Genomic DNA, 15,474 nt, shown 5'->3' with positions numbered 1-15,474 from the left:
AGATACGAGAAACCGAAATCTCCATAGGCAATACGCACTTTATTGATTGGCCAAGACGACAGCACACCAGCAGATGGTGATAAAATGGCTGCCGCGCCCAATAGCCATTTCCAAAATTTTTATAGTAAAACACAGTTCATTGTTTACATAGCATTAGATTAATTGGTTATTTAGCACACACATGATTATACAAAAGGCAGTTAATTGGCTACTGTCTAAACAACAAATGATTTGTTGCGTTCACTGTCCACGCAATGGTCACACATTTTCTTATTGGCTCTACACTTGCTATTACATTTGCTTGGAGTCTGGAATGCAAAGAGATACTAGCTAGGATGATCTTGTTCCCTTCAAGGCCACAGCAAAGGGAGAGCATTGTATTCTCAAAGCTCTGGCGAAGGGAGGGTGAGTGCGTGCGTGTGATGTGAGTGTGTACGGTGTACACACACAGGAGCAAAAGGTAGGGGGCCATCATAGCCCATGTACACTTTACTCTGTAGCTCAGTCTATGAGTCTACTGTAACCACTGATTCTTTTGCAAAGCCATGTACAGAAGCAGAAAGCATTATTATGTCCCTCTCAGTTGTGTACCTTCAACTTGTTTCCAACTTATGGAGAAACTAAAGCAAACCTATCCTGGGGTTTGCTTGGCAAGATTTGTTCAGAGGAGGTTTGCCATAGCTTTCTGCTGAGGAAACTGAGAGAGTGTGACTTGCTTGAGGTCACCCAATAGGCAGGGAATCGAATCCTGGTCTCCAGAGTCCTAGTCCAATACACAAACCACACAAAGCTACATCCCAACCTTTTATCCAGGGAGAATGTCAAAATGTCCTCCATTTTGAGCATGACTGAGAAACATGAATTTATATTGTTTTTTATTAATGTTTTTGGCTTTTCGTTGGTCGTGTCCTCCATTTTTCTTGAACATCCTACAAGTTGTCCTGCATTTTGTCCTACATTTTGAGGGGCTACCAGGGGTACTACAGATGATCCAGCTGAGTCATTGTATGATATAGTTAGGGAGGTTCATTACAGTCTTTATAGTCATGTTCCCTTCTCTCCTTTCCTCTATATTCATGGAAGAATAGAGGGAGCCATTTCCTCACCTTCCCCTTGGTTTTTTTAATTTTATTTTTCTTTATTAATGTTTTATTACAAGTGTTTTTAAAAACATAGGACAGTACAACTTATCCACCTTACACATATAACAACCTTTCCTAATCTTTTCAATCATACATTCTTTCTCACACACTAAAATTAACTTCCTAATGTTTGTAATTTTCCAGATATCTTTCGTTCTAATGTAATTATTAATGTTCCTCATTTGTTTCATTATCAAACAGTTTCTACTTAGGACCTTTCTTGCATTGTTTCACAAGTGTTTTCATATCTATATAGTTAAACAGTTTGCTAAAATAAAGAAAAGAAACAATCTCTATGCATATTTGGTTTTTCTTAAATTTTGCTTACCCTTAATTTGCTATTTCGATGTATATTCCAGTATATATTTTAAATAAATAGCAAACGTCGTAATGTCATTTAAATTTACAAAGAAGCTATAACATAAAGGTAATTTGGTTTAAACCAAATTACTTTAAAAAGGGTAATCCTGGTTTTTCATATTGATTATTCACACACACACGCACACACACACACACAGACTATTTTCCATCCCTCTTACTGGAACAACAATGTCTGTTTAAATATAAATATTGTTAGACCAGTATCCAGTGTCAGTTGCTTCTTTTTAATCACTTCATTTTATAGTATAAGAAATGTTATTCAGAAACATTCAATTAATATAGGTTTAACCAAAAAGACTTACTTTAAAAGAACACTTTCAAAAAACAATTATTATTTAAACTAGTGGATGCAATGAGCAGTAGAGAGTGCTTTTAAGTCAAGCTTCAACTCTTTGCCAGCCTACCTTCATTGCACTCAGTAGGGGTAGACTGTGGGGATATGAAATGGCTTCTTCTTCTTCCTTGGCTGTGCAACAAGCAACATAACAAGTTATATTCAACATTGTGAAGAGCAATGGGAACTAGTTGCTTCTCAAACAGTGCACTGAATAAGGGGAACAAATTACTTTTCAAAAGTAACACTCCTAGATCTGTTATTTACAATAGGGTTGCCCAGGCTTGGGTCCCCAAATGTTGTTGGATTTTGACTCCCAGAAGCTCCAGACAGATTGCCTTGTGCTTTGGAGTTGTTGAATAACAACATAAAGGAGCACATAAAGGTAGGGTTGCCATAACCCGGCTGCACCCGGGAATTTCCCGATTTTGGGGTCCCTGGGCCCTTCCCGGCACGGGTACAGCCCAAAAACTGGGACCCCCCCCAGTTGCAGCCGAGTTGCTGCGGCCTGCAGGGCCTCGCTGCCCTCCTCCTCCTCCTTGGGGAGGCGGGGAGGAAGAGGAGGGCAGCGAGGCCTGCCTGGGGCGGAGGAGGTGTCTCCCCCCACGCCTGCACCACCCTCCTCCTCCTCGCCCCCAGGCTTCGCGCCCGCCCACATGGAGGAAGCGAAGACGGACGGAGCCTGCACCTCTTGCATGCGGGCACACGGGGAGGAGAAGAAGAGGGGGCAGAGGAGGCGGGGGAAGGTGGCGCAGCGGCGCGGAGAGGCGGGGAGGGTGGCGTGCCAGGGCGCAAGAGGCACTGGCTTCATCCGCCTTTGCCTCCCCGCGCGGCCACGCCACTCACCTCCTCCTCCTCTGCCCCCTCTTCCCCAGGCTGCGCGGCCGCGTGGAGGAGGCGAAGCTGGAGGCGGTTCGCCTCTTGCGCGCAGCCGCACACCACCCTCCCCACCTTGCACGCAACCGCTTGCCACCCTCCTCCTCCGCCCTGTCTGCCCCAGCCCCCAGGCAAATGAAGGAGGGGGAGAAGGAGGAGGTGGAGGAGGAGTGGGAGGAAAAGGAGGAGGGAAAGGAGGTGGTGAGTGAGTGGCCAGAGAGGCCTCAAGGTGAGTTTTTTGGGGGTGCTTTTAATGCTAACAAGTCTCCCTTACTTTGACAGTGATAGTGTGGTGGTGATGATGATGATGAAGATGATATGAGTGGGTCAGCTTGAGAGGCATGCATGCACTGTTTCAGAAGCTGAGAGAGTGTGACTTTCCAAAGTGCCTTTTCTGTGTGGTTTTGGTTCTGAGGCAAGGTAAATTGCTGTGATTTTTACAAACTGATGCACAGTGAAGAAAAACCAAAGTCCCTTGACACACACTTGGTGCAAGAACGGTAAAACCACCTTGACATGTTCAATATGCATAGCCATGTTAAACCAAGAGGTTTGGTTATGGAATAAGCCTCTGATGCAAGAGGCCATGTTCAGTAAAGCCATGTGAAATGCCCAAATATGCTGTTGTGTGTGTTTTGGAATGGAGGTCGGGAGTGTTTTGCCAGAAAGGAAAGTCCATTTCTGCCATCTGTCTAGGAATAATACCCAAATGTCCTCCATTTTGATCATGCCTAAGAAACAGGCATTTATATTAACATTTTAAAAAAAAACTATCAATTTTTTTCACGTGTCCTCCATTTTTAAAAAATTGTCCTACATTTGTCCTACATTTGTTCTGGTTTGGAGGTCCTGACTTATGGCAACCCTACATAAAGGAGCCAATATATTGTTATATTTCCAGTCCCACAATTGTAAATATAACAATATATAGACACCCACACAATATATATGTGTGTGTGCATACAACAGTATAAGAAAAATAACAATATAATGGGGCCCAATAATTGGAAAACTCTGATATAAAAGAATGATGGAGGGAAGGCCACAATAGTGAAGTCAAGGGAACATGCAATACCAATAGCATGCACTAGATGCCCCCACTGGACTACTTAAACACTTTAACAGATACAAAATAAACTGCTCAAAGGTGCTTACAGTATTTCCCCTCCCTTGGATTGATGAATGTTTAACTAGAGCAGTCTGGAATAGCAAAGGTCCAATCAATAGAGCTATTGAAATAGAACATGTGTGCTTCATAAATTCTTATCTGAAACCAAAACATGTGCCTAGGGGTTTCCTGCCTGAGTCAGAAGTGCAAAAAATTAAATTAAAAATAAAAATGTTCGTGAATGACATTTCAACAAATTCTTGGGGTTTAGTATTTTGTGTGTTCTGCTCTTGCCTAGAACCTTATCCCTTTCTATTTGCTTTTTCCTTATGAATGCAAAATGATTCATACAGTTTTTTCAAGGATCTATTTATTCATTTTATGTGTATATATTTAAGAAAAGAGTTCAGAAAACCAGAGGTATCTGCAATAAAGACATTATGTACATCATGTAATGGAGTACTTCCTAACAGAAAAAAAAATGTATAGAAATCTAGCATATGTCTGGAGTTGTCATGCTCTCTCAGCCTCAAAGGAAGACAATGGCAAACCTCCTCTGACCAAGTCTTGCCACGTGAACCCCAACCGGGAAGAACCTGCTGGAAATCCCACCTTCTAAATATGTTACTACATCCTAGATGGCCTTCTCAGTAGCGGCCCCACAAATCTAGAACAGTCTTCCCGAGGAGATCCGCCTTATCACCCCCCTGGAAACATTTAAAAAGAGGCTTAAAACTTTCCTCTTCTGTCAAGCCTTCCCCTCTGGAAAATGAAGTTGTGTATTTTGATCCCATCAGCTCTCTGCCTCACCCTATTCAATGACTGTTTTAGATTTGTATAGTGTATATTGTGTTACTGGTTTTTATCTATTTTTATGATGTGTTTGTAACTGGTTTTAATTCTGTGTAAACCACTTTGATCTTTTGGAAAAGCGGTATATAAATAAAATTTATCATTATTATTATTATTATTATTATTAGTTACCCTTAGGGTTGCCATATGTCTAGGGTTGCCATCCCTGGGGACCTCCAAACCGGGAAAAATGTAGGACAAGGTTTAAAAATGTAGGGCATTTTTTAAAAATTCCCTGGCCAGGAAATTAAAAAAAAAAGGTCTTACATTTTTAAACCTTGTCCAAGGCCTCACTGGGGCCTGGGTGACAACGTCCCCCAAGCCCATGCCAGGCCTCGGAGGACTCTGCGATTGCGGAGCCCCATCCAGGGCCTGACAAGGGCTTGGGAGGCAGCGTCCCCCAAGCCCATGCCAGGCCTCGGAGGACTCCGCGATCGTGGAGCCCCATCCAGGGCCTCACTGGGGGGGGGAATCCCGGGGGAATCCCCCGCCTTCCCGCGCACCTGTGCCACCTTCCCCCACCTCCTCTCCCCCTCCCCGCGTGGAGGAGGTGCTGCCTCCGTCCACCTTCACCTCCTCCGTGCGGCCTGGGGGAGAGGGGGCAGAGGAGGAGGGTGGCGCGGGTGCGCGGGGAGGCGCCACCTCCAGCTTTGCCTACTGCGCCCCAGGCAGACCTCTCTGCCCTCCTCTTCCTCCCCACCTCCCCGAGGAAGAGGAGGAGGGCAGCGAGGCCTGCCTGGGGCTGCACCCGTACCGGGAGGGGCTCGGGGCCCCCAAAATCGGGAAATTCCCAGTTGCAGCCGGGTTATGGCAAGCCTACATACGTCAGAAACAGCTTGAAGGCACATAGCGACAACATATCAAGGATAAAGCCTCTAGCCTTCCCCAGAGTTTCCTAAAGCTCCTGTGTTTCTGCTTTCAGGGGAGTATATTTTTGATCTGCAGTGAAACCCCAATGTATTGTATACTGTTTGCAGTCTTAAGTGTTATAATCCACCATGAATAGATTTTGCAGGTTATCAGTATGCAAAGGGATCTTGTAGCATCTTTGAGATGAACTGTGCAAAAGAAGTTGTAGCATAAGCTTTTGAAGATTTAGGTCTACTTCCTAAAATGAAGAATTATGGAGATAATGTGGCTCTGTATGTGTTCTATTAGTAATAAATAGATGTTAAATCTCCCTTATCTGGAATTCTGAAAAATTCCAAAAACTAAAACATTTTCCATGGCTGAGATTGACACCTTTGCTTTCTGATGGTTCAGTGTACCCAAATTTGATGCATGCACAAAATTATTTAAAAAAATACTATTATAAAATTATCTTCAGGCTATGTGTATAATGTGTATATGAAACCAAAATGAATTGAATTTATCTCATCATTTATATATATGCAGATACAGGTATTGCAATATCCAAAATACCTTTGGTCACAAACATTTCAGATAAGGGAGGCTCAACCTGTACCCAGTCATCCCCCCTCCCCACAAATGCCATCTGTTTATGAAGTTTTGCATATGTCAAAGTGAAATAGGATTTATAATTTCTGTCATTGTAATGTGATTCAGGTGTTAAGGTCCAAGGTTGGTAAAGGTGCTTTGCTTATTTATTGATAAAATAGATAAAGCTATTGCAAGATTTTCATCAGCTAACAGAGTACAGTACTAGCAAAGGGAAGAAGAGCTTGATGCTGTTACATAGACATGAAATCAGATGGGGAATCTTGAGCATGCGTGTGCCTTAGTCTTGTGAATCTTCATATTTCCGGCATTTTCCCAGGTACCTCAGTCTAAGCCTTCTACCGCTTTTGCTAATGAGAGAAAGACAAAGCCAAGAACATGGTGTGAGAATTTCAGAAGATCCAATCTCTTTTATTACTTGACAAGTAGGAATGACATATTACTAAGTAGGGTAACTTGAGCTTTGGAGGAACAGGTGACTTGCTATATTTTATACTAGCACTAACATTTGGGAGAACATCATCCTTCTCATTCATCTGTGCCAGAAAACTCTAAGTATGGTTGTTTTATTTGCCCCACATTTCCCTCCAAAGTAATGCTGCATCTAAACTGCAGAATACGTAATGCAGTTTGATGCCACTTTAACTTTTCATGGTTCAACAATCCACTGAGAGAGGCAGGAAATACAAATAAATCTTATTATTATTATAATTATTATTATTGCTATGTAATTCTAGGATTTGCAGTTTTATGACATATTTAGATCTCTCTGTTGGAGAGCGACAAATCTCAGTATTTCATAGGATAAAGTGGTGTCAAGCTGCATTAATTCTGCAGTGTGGCAGCAGCCTGGATATCAAAATGATTTATGAAAATTAAAACAAATTCAGATTAAAAAGAAATACAAGAAGTTATTAAAATATAATTCAACAATCCATAGAAAATAAGTCAGTTCAACAGATAAAAGATCACACTATTAAAAGTTGTTGTAGTGAGTTCCTAAAAGCCCATTGGAATTAAAAAAAAAATCACTTGATAATGGAAGGATAGCAAGAATAGCAGCCTACATCTTAAGGGAAATTTATACTCACATATATGCATTGCAGAAAGAGCACTGGTTACTATAGGTTTTCCCATTAGAACCACAATGGGGCTGGTACAGCATGGTACATACATCTTTTGGATACCCACGACAGTAATTCTGCGGACAAAGTAAATGGCATATTTAAAAGCCTGGGTGGGTAAAATGCAGCCTCAAAGCAACAAGCATACCTCTGGGATACACAGTGGTGTCTCTTGGTCCCTTAGTTCACTTGACACTTTCAAAATTATGTCCCCTAAACGGCATCTCACATTTCCAGAAACCTCTGAGACGTACAATTTGCTATTTTTAATAGATTTTTATACACCCCCCATTGGTAATTTCAGGATGGTTTGGGTTTTTTTAAAAAAAGAAAGAAAAGAAAAGCCCTTTTCTGGCCTCAAACATGTTTAAGATTACATATTGAAATTGCATATCATTGGCCATCTGCCAACAAAAGCTCTACTACAGGAAGGATCTTAGGTATTTTTTGCATTTAGCACATTTTTATGCTGTCTTTCAATTATATATTTTGTGAAATTTGCCAAAACAAACAAACAAATTAAAATATACTTGCAATAGATAAACATATAAACATCTTTATCCTACTCCTTTTTAAAAAAACAAAACAGTGTGCCATATCTGACAAAACAAAAACAAAAACCCAAATATACTAAGTTCAAGCAATTACAGGGGAAGAGATTTTTAATAAAGGTAAATAACTGATATACTCACAGGGAGGTTTTTTGCTTCAGTGGCCACATCTAGAACCAAAAATACTGTGTTAAATGTTATAAAACAACCCATCTAAGTCTATTGGATAAATTTCTCTTGTTTTGGAGGCAATAGGAAAGAAAGGTACAAAGGGTACATTATTTTACACAACTTGGATTTAATTTATTTCTTGTGCTGATAGCATTATAGATGAATTTAGTATACCAACGTCTCAAGTACATTTATGGAATGATCTAGTGCGTTAACAGCTAACTTTAATATATAACATTTTAGTAGGGCAATGGAACACTGAAATATGAGTTTCATATATAAACTTACAAAAACTATTGTATAGATTGCAATGAACTTTTTATTCTTTATCTGATAATGTTTCCTCTCCTTAGGTGTAACTATAATGTGTGAGCATGTAAATGTGTGCTTGTATAGGAAGGAAAGTTTAAGAAGTAAGTAAGTAAGTAAGTAAGTAAGTAAAGTTAGCTGAGAAGGACTAAACATGAAGGAAAAGTGCAGTTCCTCCTCACTTCTTTCCTTCCAAGACGCAAATCAGAGCAGTGATTTGACTAACCAGGTTTCTTCCCTGCTGTCACTAGATTTATTTGTCCATTTGGTGTAATTGATAGTTTGGTAGATAGGAAGACGATGAAAACTATGAAACCCTCTTTAAGTAATACTAATTAAGCATAGTTATGTTTTCATACAACCGATTGGAAATACAAACTAAACAACAAGCCAGTCTTGTTAAACTTCCACCTATGCTATATGGGCTTAGAAATACACTGCAGGGCCACTTTGTAAGTAATGGGAGCCATGCACAACTAATAAGAAATGACTGTGTGCAGTGGCCATATTAATGTTTGAAGCCTGTTCACTGTACAGAATGTATAGACTCATTCCTCCAGGATGACCCCCTTACATTCATTGTGATTCTTGAATGAAACTCTTCTTCCCTTCTTGTAGACACATGCAATCATTTTCTATGGAAGCCACTTTGATAATGCTCATGGATCACTTTGTTTATTTCAGATATGGAGCATATCATGTACTATGAATCCCCAAAGACAAAGCTCTCCAAATAGGAAAGCTTTGTGATTCAAAATCTGGCTCACCTGCATACAAGAAGAACACCATCACAGCAAGGAGCAGAAAACCGCCTAGATGCCTCATGTTTCTGTTGATAAGGGCTAGTCCAGTGTAATGACAGTCTGCTCAGTTGTAGATGTTTCTCAGATCCCAAAGGCTCAAGTGAAGTCTATAGTTCTCCCATGTTTTCCCCACATATATATATATATATATAATGCCCCTGGAGCCTTGATGAGGAAATATTCTTCTCCTAAATAATCATTGCATGTGAAATTACAAAGTACTGTGGTCAGCTGTACCAATTTCAAAGCTTCCTCATTTTGGTATGAAATACGATCAATATGATGTAATGAGCTTATTGGCAAACAATGAGTACAGTAGCTTATTGCTCTTAACCACCAAGTAATAGCAAATGTATATATAAAAAAGCTTCATGGACAAATTATATACATTACTGTTTAGAGAACATAAAAAGAAATGGGGAGATAAAACAGGAAGACCTCCCCTCACTTATCACTACCGACTACAATGAGTGGCAGCTCATGGCTTCCATGATAGTGGCTTGGTAAAGTGGCTTGCCACTCTGGTTTTTCATCCAAACTTTAAATGAACTAAGGTGTGAAACCTTAGTCAGCTTCAGCACTTTGGGTAGCTCCTTTAAACCTTGAACCCCAGAGTGGATGTACTGTCCTTCTAAAATTGTAGCCACCAGCTGCCATAGCTACTTTGGTGGACTGCCAGGTAATAGGACTAATGTGCCTAACCAGCTAGAGAGGAAAATAGAGCCCTGTTTGCTCTTATTTCTATCCTGCTGTTTATGGCAAATACAAGCCTTTTTCTTTCTTGACTGGGTCAGTGCCATCATCCAATTAAAAATGTGATTCACATATTGGAACTAGAGATTCCATCTAAACATTAGGAAGAATTTCTGGATGGTAAGAGCCATTGGACAGTGGAATATGTTGCCTTGGAGTGTGGTGGCATCTCCTTCTTTGGAGGTTTTTAAACAGAGGCTGTAAAGCCATCGGTTGGAAATGTTTTCATTGTGCATTCCTGCATGGCAGGGGGTTGGATTGGATGGCCCTTGGGAGTATCTTCCAACTCTATAATTCTATGACTCTGGGGAAAAAACACATATTAGGCATATTGTGGATAGTGCAGGAAACACCTATGCCATCATAGGTTCTTTACAAATGCAACCATCACAAATAGTTTGGAATAGTTTTAAATTCTTCAAGTGCATATCCACAAATATAGAAGCCTTCTTGTGTAGAGGATTTTTTTAAATGCATAGTCCTAACCCAGCATCCCTAACTGCTGCTGCTGATACTACTACTACTACTACTACTAGTAGTAGTACTGTCAAAGCTTCAAAGTCACAACATAATAATATAAAATAAAATTGTAATTTAATTATTTAATTTAATTATGTCACTTCCAAGTCCAGGAAAGCTTTTTAAAAACTGAACAGACATTGCTGCTTTAGATTTTTTGCATACTAAAAGAGTACTAACCTCTGGGACATATCTGCTAAGAACCAGTAAAAGCACATTAAAAGAGTGCCCTCCAATTCAGTCCTCCAAGAAAGAGCCTACTGTGGTTCTGGCTTACACTGAGCCATTCATGAAAATTAGAAGTTCATAGTCCCCAGTCAATGATCCTGTGAATTTGTCTGTTGGAAAATGTGATTGGGCAGAACCTAAACAATCAGCATCAGCTAGGAAAACCTCTTGCTAGGATTCTGTCTTTTTACTGAATGCATTAAAAAGCTATGATGGCGCAGAGGTAGTCTCTTTTTCCTATGAAGTTCAACTATGGTCTCTTATAGAGTAGATGGCATTCATCAATGTCATTTGCTGCCTGTGTCTCAGAAAAATCCTGTCCACAACCAGTGAACTGAACAGGGGAGAAAAGTGGGCAGTGAATGTAGCCATTATAAGTTTACAGCAAATCAGCCATTCCCAGATAACTCTCGTGCTTTTCAAAGACCAGATCAGGCCTGTTGTATATTTGGTGCCAGATACCAACTGCGGCAAGGGCAGTCCCATAGTTGTCACAGCAGGTGTGATCTCCTGCACAAGCAAGAAGCTTATCTTAAGTAGTTACTTTCAGGAATTAATTTATTTTTTCCTTAAGTTGATATTATGGCCACACTGTATCCTCAGTTATGCAAAAGCATCTCATTTTTGCAATGTTTGCTTCATCTCTTGTGACAACCACTTCTTGCTGTAAATTGCCATATAACCCAACATGATCTTACAATTTTTGTGATTTTGTGATATATATTTTTTGGACAAGGATTACAAGAAGCCTAGTGTTTTCATGGTATGTATATACTAAAATATGTAAAGACAAGTGGGATTTGCAACATAATGTTGCGGTACAGAATACAGACAGAATGTTCCTGCTATTCAGCCATTCAGCCATGCCCCCTGTTTCCTTTTTCTTGCAGTGCCAACAATTGTAGCTTGCCAGCATTCCATATCTAATAATGTAACCCAAAGAGCCCAGATATGTGAGAGTATTTATAGGATCAGCACAAGAATACCTATTGCTGAGATGCTGCTTCATGCTTGAATGTGTTGTTCCACAATGATATTCTTGATACTGAGTTGTATTTATTAGGACTGTGAACAGAAGTCAAGATTTAGGAGATTATTGCACTGGTGTCCATAACTTCCAATTGCGTCCCAGAAACGTTCTGTAAACTAATGATATAGGAATGAGTGTTACTGCATTTGACTTGTAATAGCATGATGTTAACATGAAGACAATGAATACTATCACACCCTTTGCTGTTCTAGTGGTAATGGCGCTCAGGTCAATTTGTAACATGTTTCTTTTTTGTGCATGTGTACTGTTGCTGTGAGGTTTCTAGTACAGCAAAAAACAACACCTTCCCCCTCAGTGTTGGCATCTGAAGAGACGCCAACAAAATGTTTTGGTCACGATCATGCATTGTTTTTTTCCTCATTAACATAACTCAATAATGGCTATATATATAGGGGGGAAATTACTTGTGTCACCCTCCTCATGTCACCACTGGAAGAAGAGTAGAGTTTGGGGATGGATGTTCTAGGGCAGGCGGGCAGGAGGTAGTCCTGACCAATCAGAACACAAGGACGGATTGAGACCAGTAGGATTATCACATACACATCACATAGCGATCATGTCAACTATGAATGGAATTTTCCTGTTTTTGACCAGAAACAGGAGGTTGCTGGAATGGGTACAGGATGAGTATTTAATGAGAATGGGGCTGTGTGATAAGATTCTTTCTGTTCAGGTTATATCCCATGCCCAGCCTGGTAGGAAAACCCTGTGTGATAATCTTAGAGTCTTATCACATGAGAAAATAAAATAAAAATGGAGTGAGAGAATAACTGTTTTCTCCATGCCTTTCTGCATGTTGTCTCAGCATTTCCGTTCTCTTCCTGAGAGAGACAGTGATAGAAATGTGCATTTTGTCAAATGGATTTTTCCAGCACGGCAAAAGGCATGCTTTTATTACTGTCTCCCTCAGGAAAAGAATGGAAGTGCTATGACGGCATGTGGAGAGGCATCGAGAAGGCTGCTACTCTTTGGATGTGTTTTAGCTTTCTTTTCTCATGCAATAAGGCCCTCAGTTCATAGCTTGTTATGGATGACAAATTTGGACGGTGGTTCTATTTGGCTTGCCTTCAGTCCAAACAGAAGTTCTACTTTAGGAAACCCAAAAACATTGTGTTGCTTGATGATCACAAGGAAGTGAACAAATAGCAATAGCTTCCCCTTTTGTATGTGGCAACACTGCATGATATTTGCAAGTGGGGTAGCTGTTTCTTTCAAGGTCTGGAACATGACAAGGTCCCATTGTCAGTTGAGTAGCTGTTATTCTCTTCCATATTGTATAAAACCATCTTGCAGAGCAGCTGGTGTTTTATGTAACCAGGCCTTTTCTTTCTCGTGGTTATCAGAACAATATGCTGCTTCAGCATTTGACCTTCAAAGGCAGGTCTGGTGCATACCTTCCAATGTTTCACATTTGAAAAATGGAACGCAAGTGAGCAAACAAGGTCAGAGTCTGGTCAAGATGGCAAAAGTTATTAATAAGGAAGAATACACAAGCTAGAAGAGGCTGCATTCTTTGCTTTTGCCTTAGCCTATTGGGAAGGGCAAGAATTTACCACCACCCCTGCCTTCTTCCCCCTGTTGAGTTAACTGAGTGTAAATTACTTTTGTACTTTGAACTCCATTTGCAGCAGTTGAGGTAAACTGAGAACAAAGGGGTAAGGAAAGAGAAAGTGGGACATTTTAAAAGCAGGTGAAAATTAGCTGGTGAAAGCAGATTAATCAGGACTGTCCCTGATGAACTGGGGCGTATGGTAGATGACATTTGATCATAGCTTTCTGTGTTCAGCTTTAAGGCTAATAATAATAATAATAATAATAATAATAATAGATTTATTTCTAGCCCGCCGAATCACAAAGAATCAGGGCGGGTTACAACAATAAAATACAACAAATTACAATAGAGTTAAAAAACCAAACCCTACACCTACCCCCCCATTCCCAGTACTAAAACAGAATTAAACAGTAATAATATTAAAACATTAAAAACATTATAAACATTAAAAACATAGAACAAACAAAAATAGGCAGAAACATTGGTGGTGGGAAATAGACAGATGAGGGGACAGATATCTCTATATCTGGGGAGGGTAACTAAGTTGGAAAGGCCTGCCGGAAGAGATCCGTCTTGAGTGCTTTCTTAAAAGCTGCCAGAGTGGAAATGTGACGGATCTCCTCCGGCAGGTCGTTCCAAAGTTTAGGAGCAGTAGTAGAAAAGGCCCTCTGGGAGACAGATGTTAGCCTAGATTTTTTTTGGCTGTAATAGATTTCTTCCAGAGGACCTTAGTGTGCAGGACGGACAATAGGGAAGATGGCGTTCCCTCAAGTACTCTGGGCCCAAGCCATGTAGAGCTTTAAAGGTAATCACCAACACCTTGTACTTTGCCCGGAAACTAATAGGCAGTCAGTGCAGGGACTTCAAGACCGGTGTTATATGGTCATTCCTAGAAGCTCCCGTGATCAATCTGGCTGCCATATTTTGTACCAACTGAAGTTTCCGAACTTGGCACAAGGGTAGCTCCAAGTAGAGCGTATTACAGAAGTCCAGTCAAGAGGTTACCAGTGCATGTACTACTGTTTCCAGGTCCCTCGGCTCCAGGAAGGGGCGCAGTTGGCGTATCAGATGGAGCTGATAGCAGGTGCTCTTGACTGTCGCATCCACCTGAGCTGTCAGTTGGAGCGACAAGTCAAGAAGCACCCCCAAGCTGCGAACAGAATCCTTCAGGGGAAGTGTGACCCCATCCAGAACTGGCTGACACAACTCCATTCCTGGATTCGGGGTTCCTATAGCAAGTACCTCCGTCTTACCTGGATTCAGCTTGAGTCGGTTTTCCCTCATCCAGTCCATTACCGCCCCAAGACAGGCATTCAGAGGAGAGATGCCATCTTTAGTCACTGCTTCAGCCCGAAAATAGAGAAGTATATTTGGGTGTCATCAGCGTACTGATAACACCCTGCCCCATGTCTCCGGATGATCACTCCCAGCGGCTTCATGTAAATGTTGAATAGCATTGGGGACAGAATCGCACCTTGAGGGACCTCCGATTTGAGCTCCCTCTTGGCCGAACAGCTGTCCCCAAGCGACACCATCTGGAACCTGCCCGAAAGATAGGATCGGAACCACTGCAATGCAGTGCCTCCAATATCCAACTCTCTCAGGCGTTCCAGAAGGATACCGTGGTCAATGGTATCGAAGGCCACTGAGATGTCCAAGAGCACCAGCAGGATCACACTTCCCCTGTTGATGCCCAGACGGAGATCGTTGCCTAAGGCGACCATGGCAGTCTCAACTCCGTATCCCGTCCTGAATCTGGTTTGAAATGGATCCAGAAAATTCATTTCATCCAAGACTGCTTGTAGTTGATTGCTCTCTCGATCACCTTGCTCAAAAATGGTAGTAGTGAGACTGGTCTGTAGTTATTTCTATCCAGGGAGTCCAGAGAGGGCTTTTTAAAGAATGGTCTAACTACTGCCTCTTTGAGACAGGGAGCTAGGGAGCCTTACCTGAGGGATGCATTAATTATATTTTTCAGCATCTCCATGATTTTTTTCTCCCACCTGGATAGCCAGCCAGGTTGGGCAAGGGTTGAGAGGGCAAGTCATCTTTTTCAAACTACAGAGAAGTTTGTCCACATCCTCAGTACTTACCGACTCAAATTGATCCAGTCTAACAGTAATGGCGGAGGCACTGGATGCCTCTTTAGTTGTCTCTGTCCTCAAATTGGCATCCAAATCAGCTCTTATCCGAGAGATTTTATCTGCAAAATGATCATTAAAAGCGTCACAGCAGGCTTCAGAAGAATCTAATAATGGGTTC

At 41.2% G+C, this 15,474-nt stretch overlaps 1 protein-coding gene across 1 annotated transcript; it reads right to left on the bottom strand.

Annotated features, from left to right (window-relative positions):
• Positions 1-6,262: 6,262 nt before the first annotated feature.
• LOC121920208 (ovomucoid-like) lies at positions 6,263-9,264 on the bottom strand. Its single transcript, XM_042447277.1, has 4 exons — positions 9,074-9,264; positions 7,968-7,996; positions 7,243-7,352; positions 6,263-6,501 (listed from the first exon to the last, which is right to left on the bottom strand). Exons 1-4 carry the CDS (start codon positions 9,129-9,131, stop codon positions 6,432-6,434), a joined length of 267 nt encoding a protein of 88 aa, XP_042303211.1. The 5' UTR covers positions 9,132-9,264; the 3' UTR covers positions 6,263-6,431.
• Between the last annotated feature and the right edge of the window lie 6,210 nt (positions 9,265-15,474).

This window comes from Sceloporus undulatus, chromosome 2, assembly GCF_019175285.1.
Source record: "Sceloporus undulatus isolate JIND9_A2432 ecotype Alabama chromosome 2, SceUnd_v1.1, whole genome shotgun sequence".
Lineage (NCBI taxonomy): Eukaryota > Metazoa > Chordata > Lepidosauria > Squamata > Phrynosomatidae > Sceloporus > Sceloporus undulatus.
The sequence above is the reverse complement of the archived record's forward strand: the minus strand, read 5'-3'. Positions and strand labels throughout refer to the sequence as shown.

Coding starts and splice junctions, on each gene's coding strand:
- LOC121920208 (XM_042447277.1), bottom strand. CDS start 9,131: ATGAGGCATCTAGGCGGTTTTCTGCTCCTTGCTGTGATGGTGTTCTTC. Junction 7,997..9,073: donor GGTGTTCTTCTTGTATGCAG/GTGAGCCAGATT, acceptor TTTTGGTTCTAG/ATGTGGCCACTGAAGCAAAA. Junction 6,502..7,242: donor TCTTTCTGCAATGCATATAT/GTGAGTATAAAT, acceptor TTCTCTCATTAG/CAAAAGCGGTAGAAGGCTTA.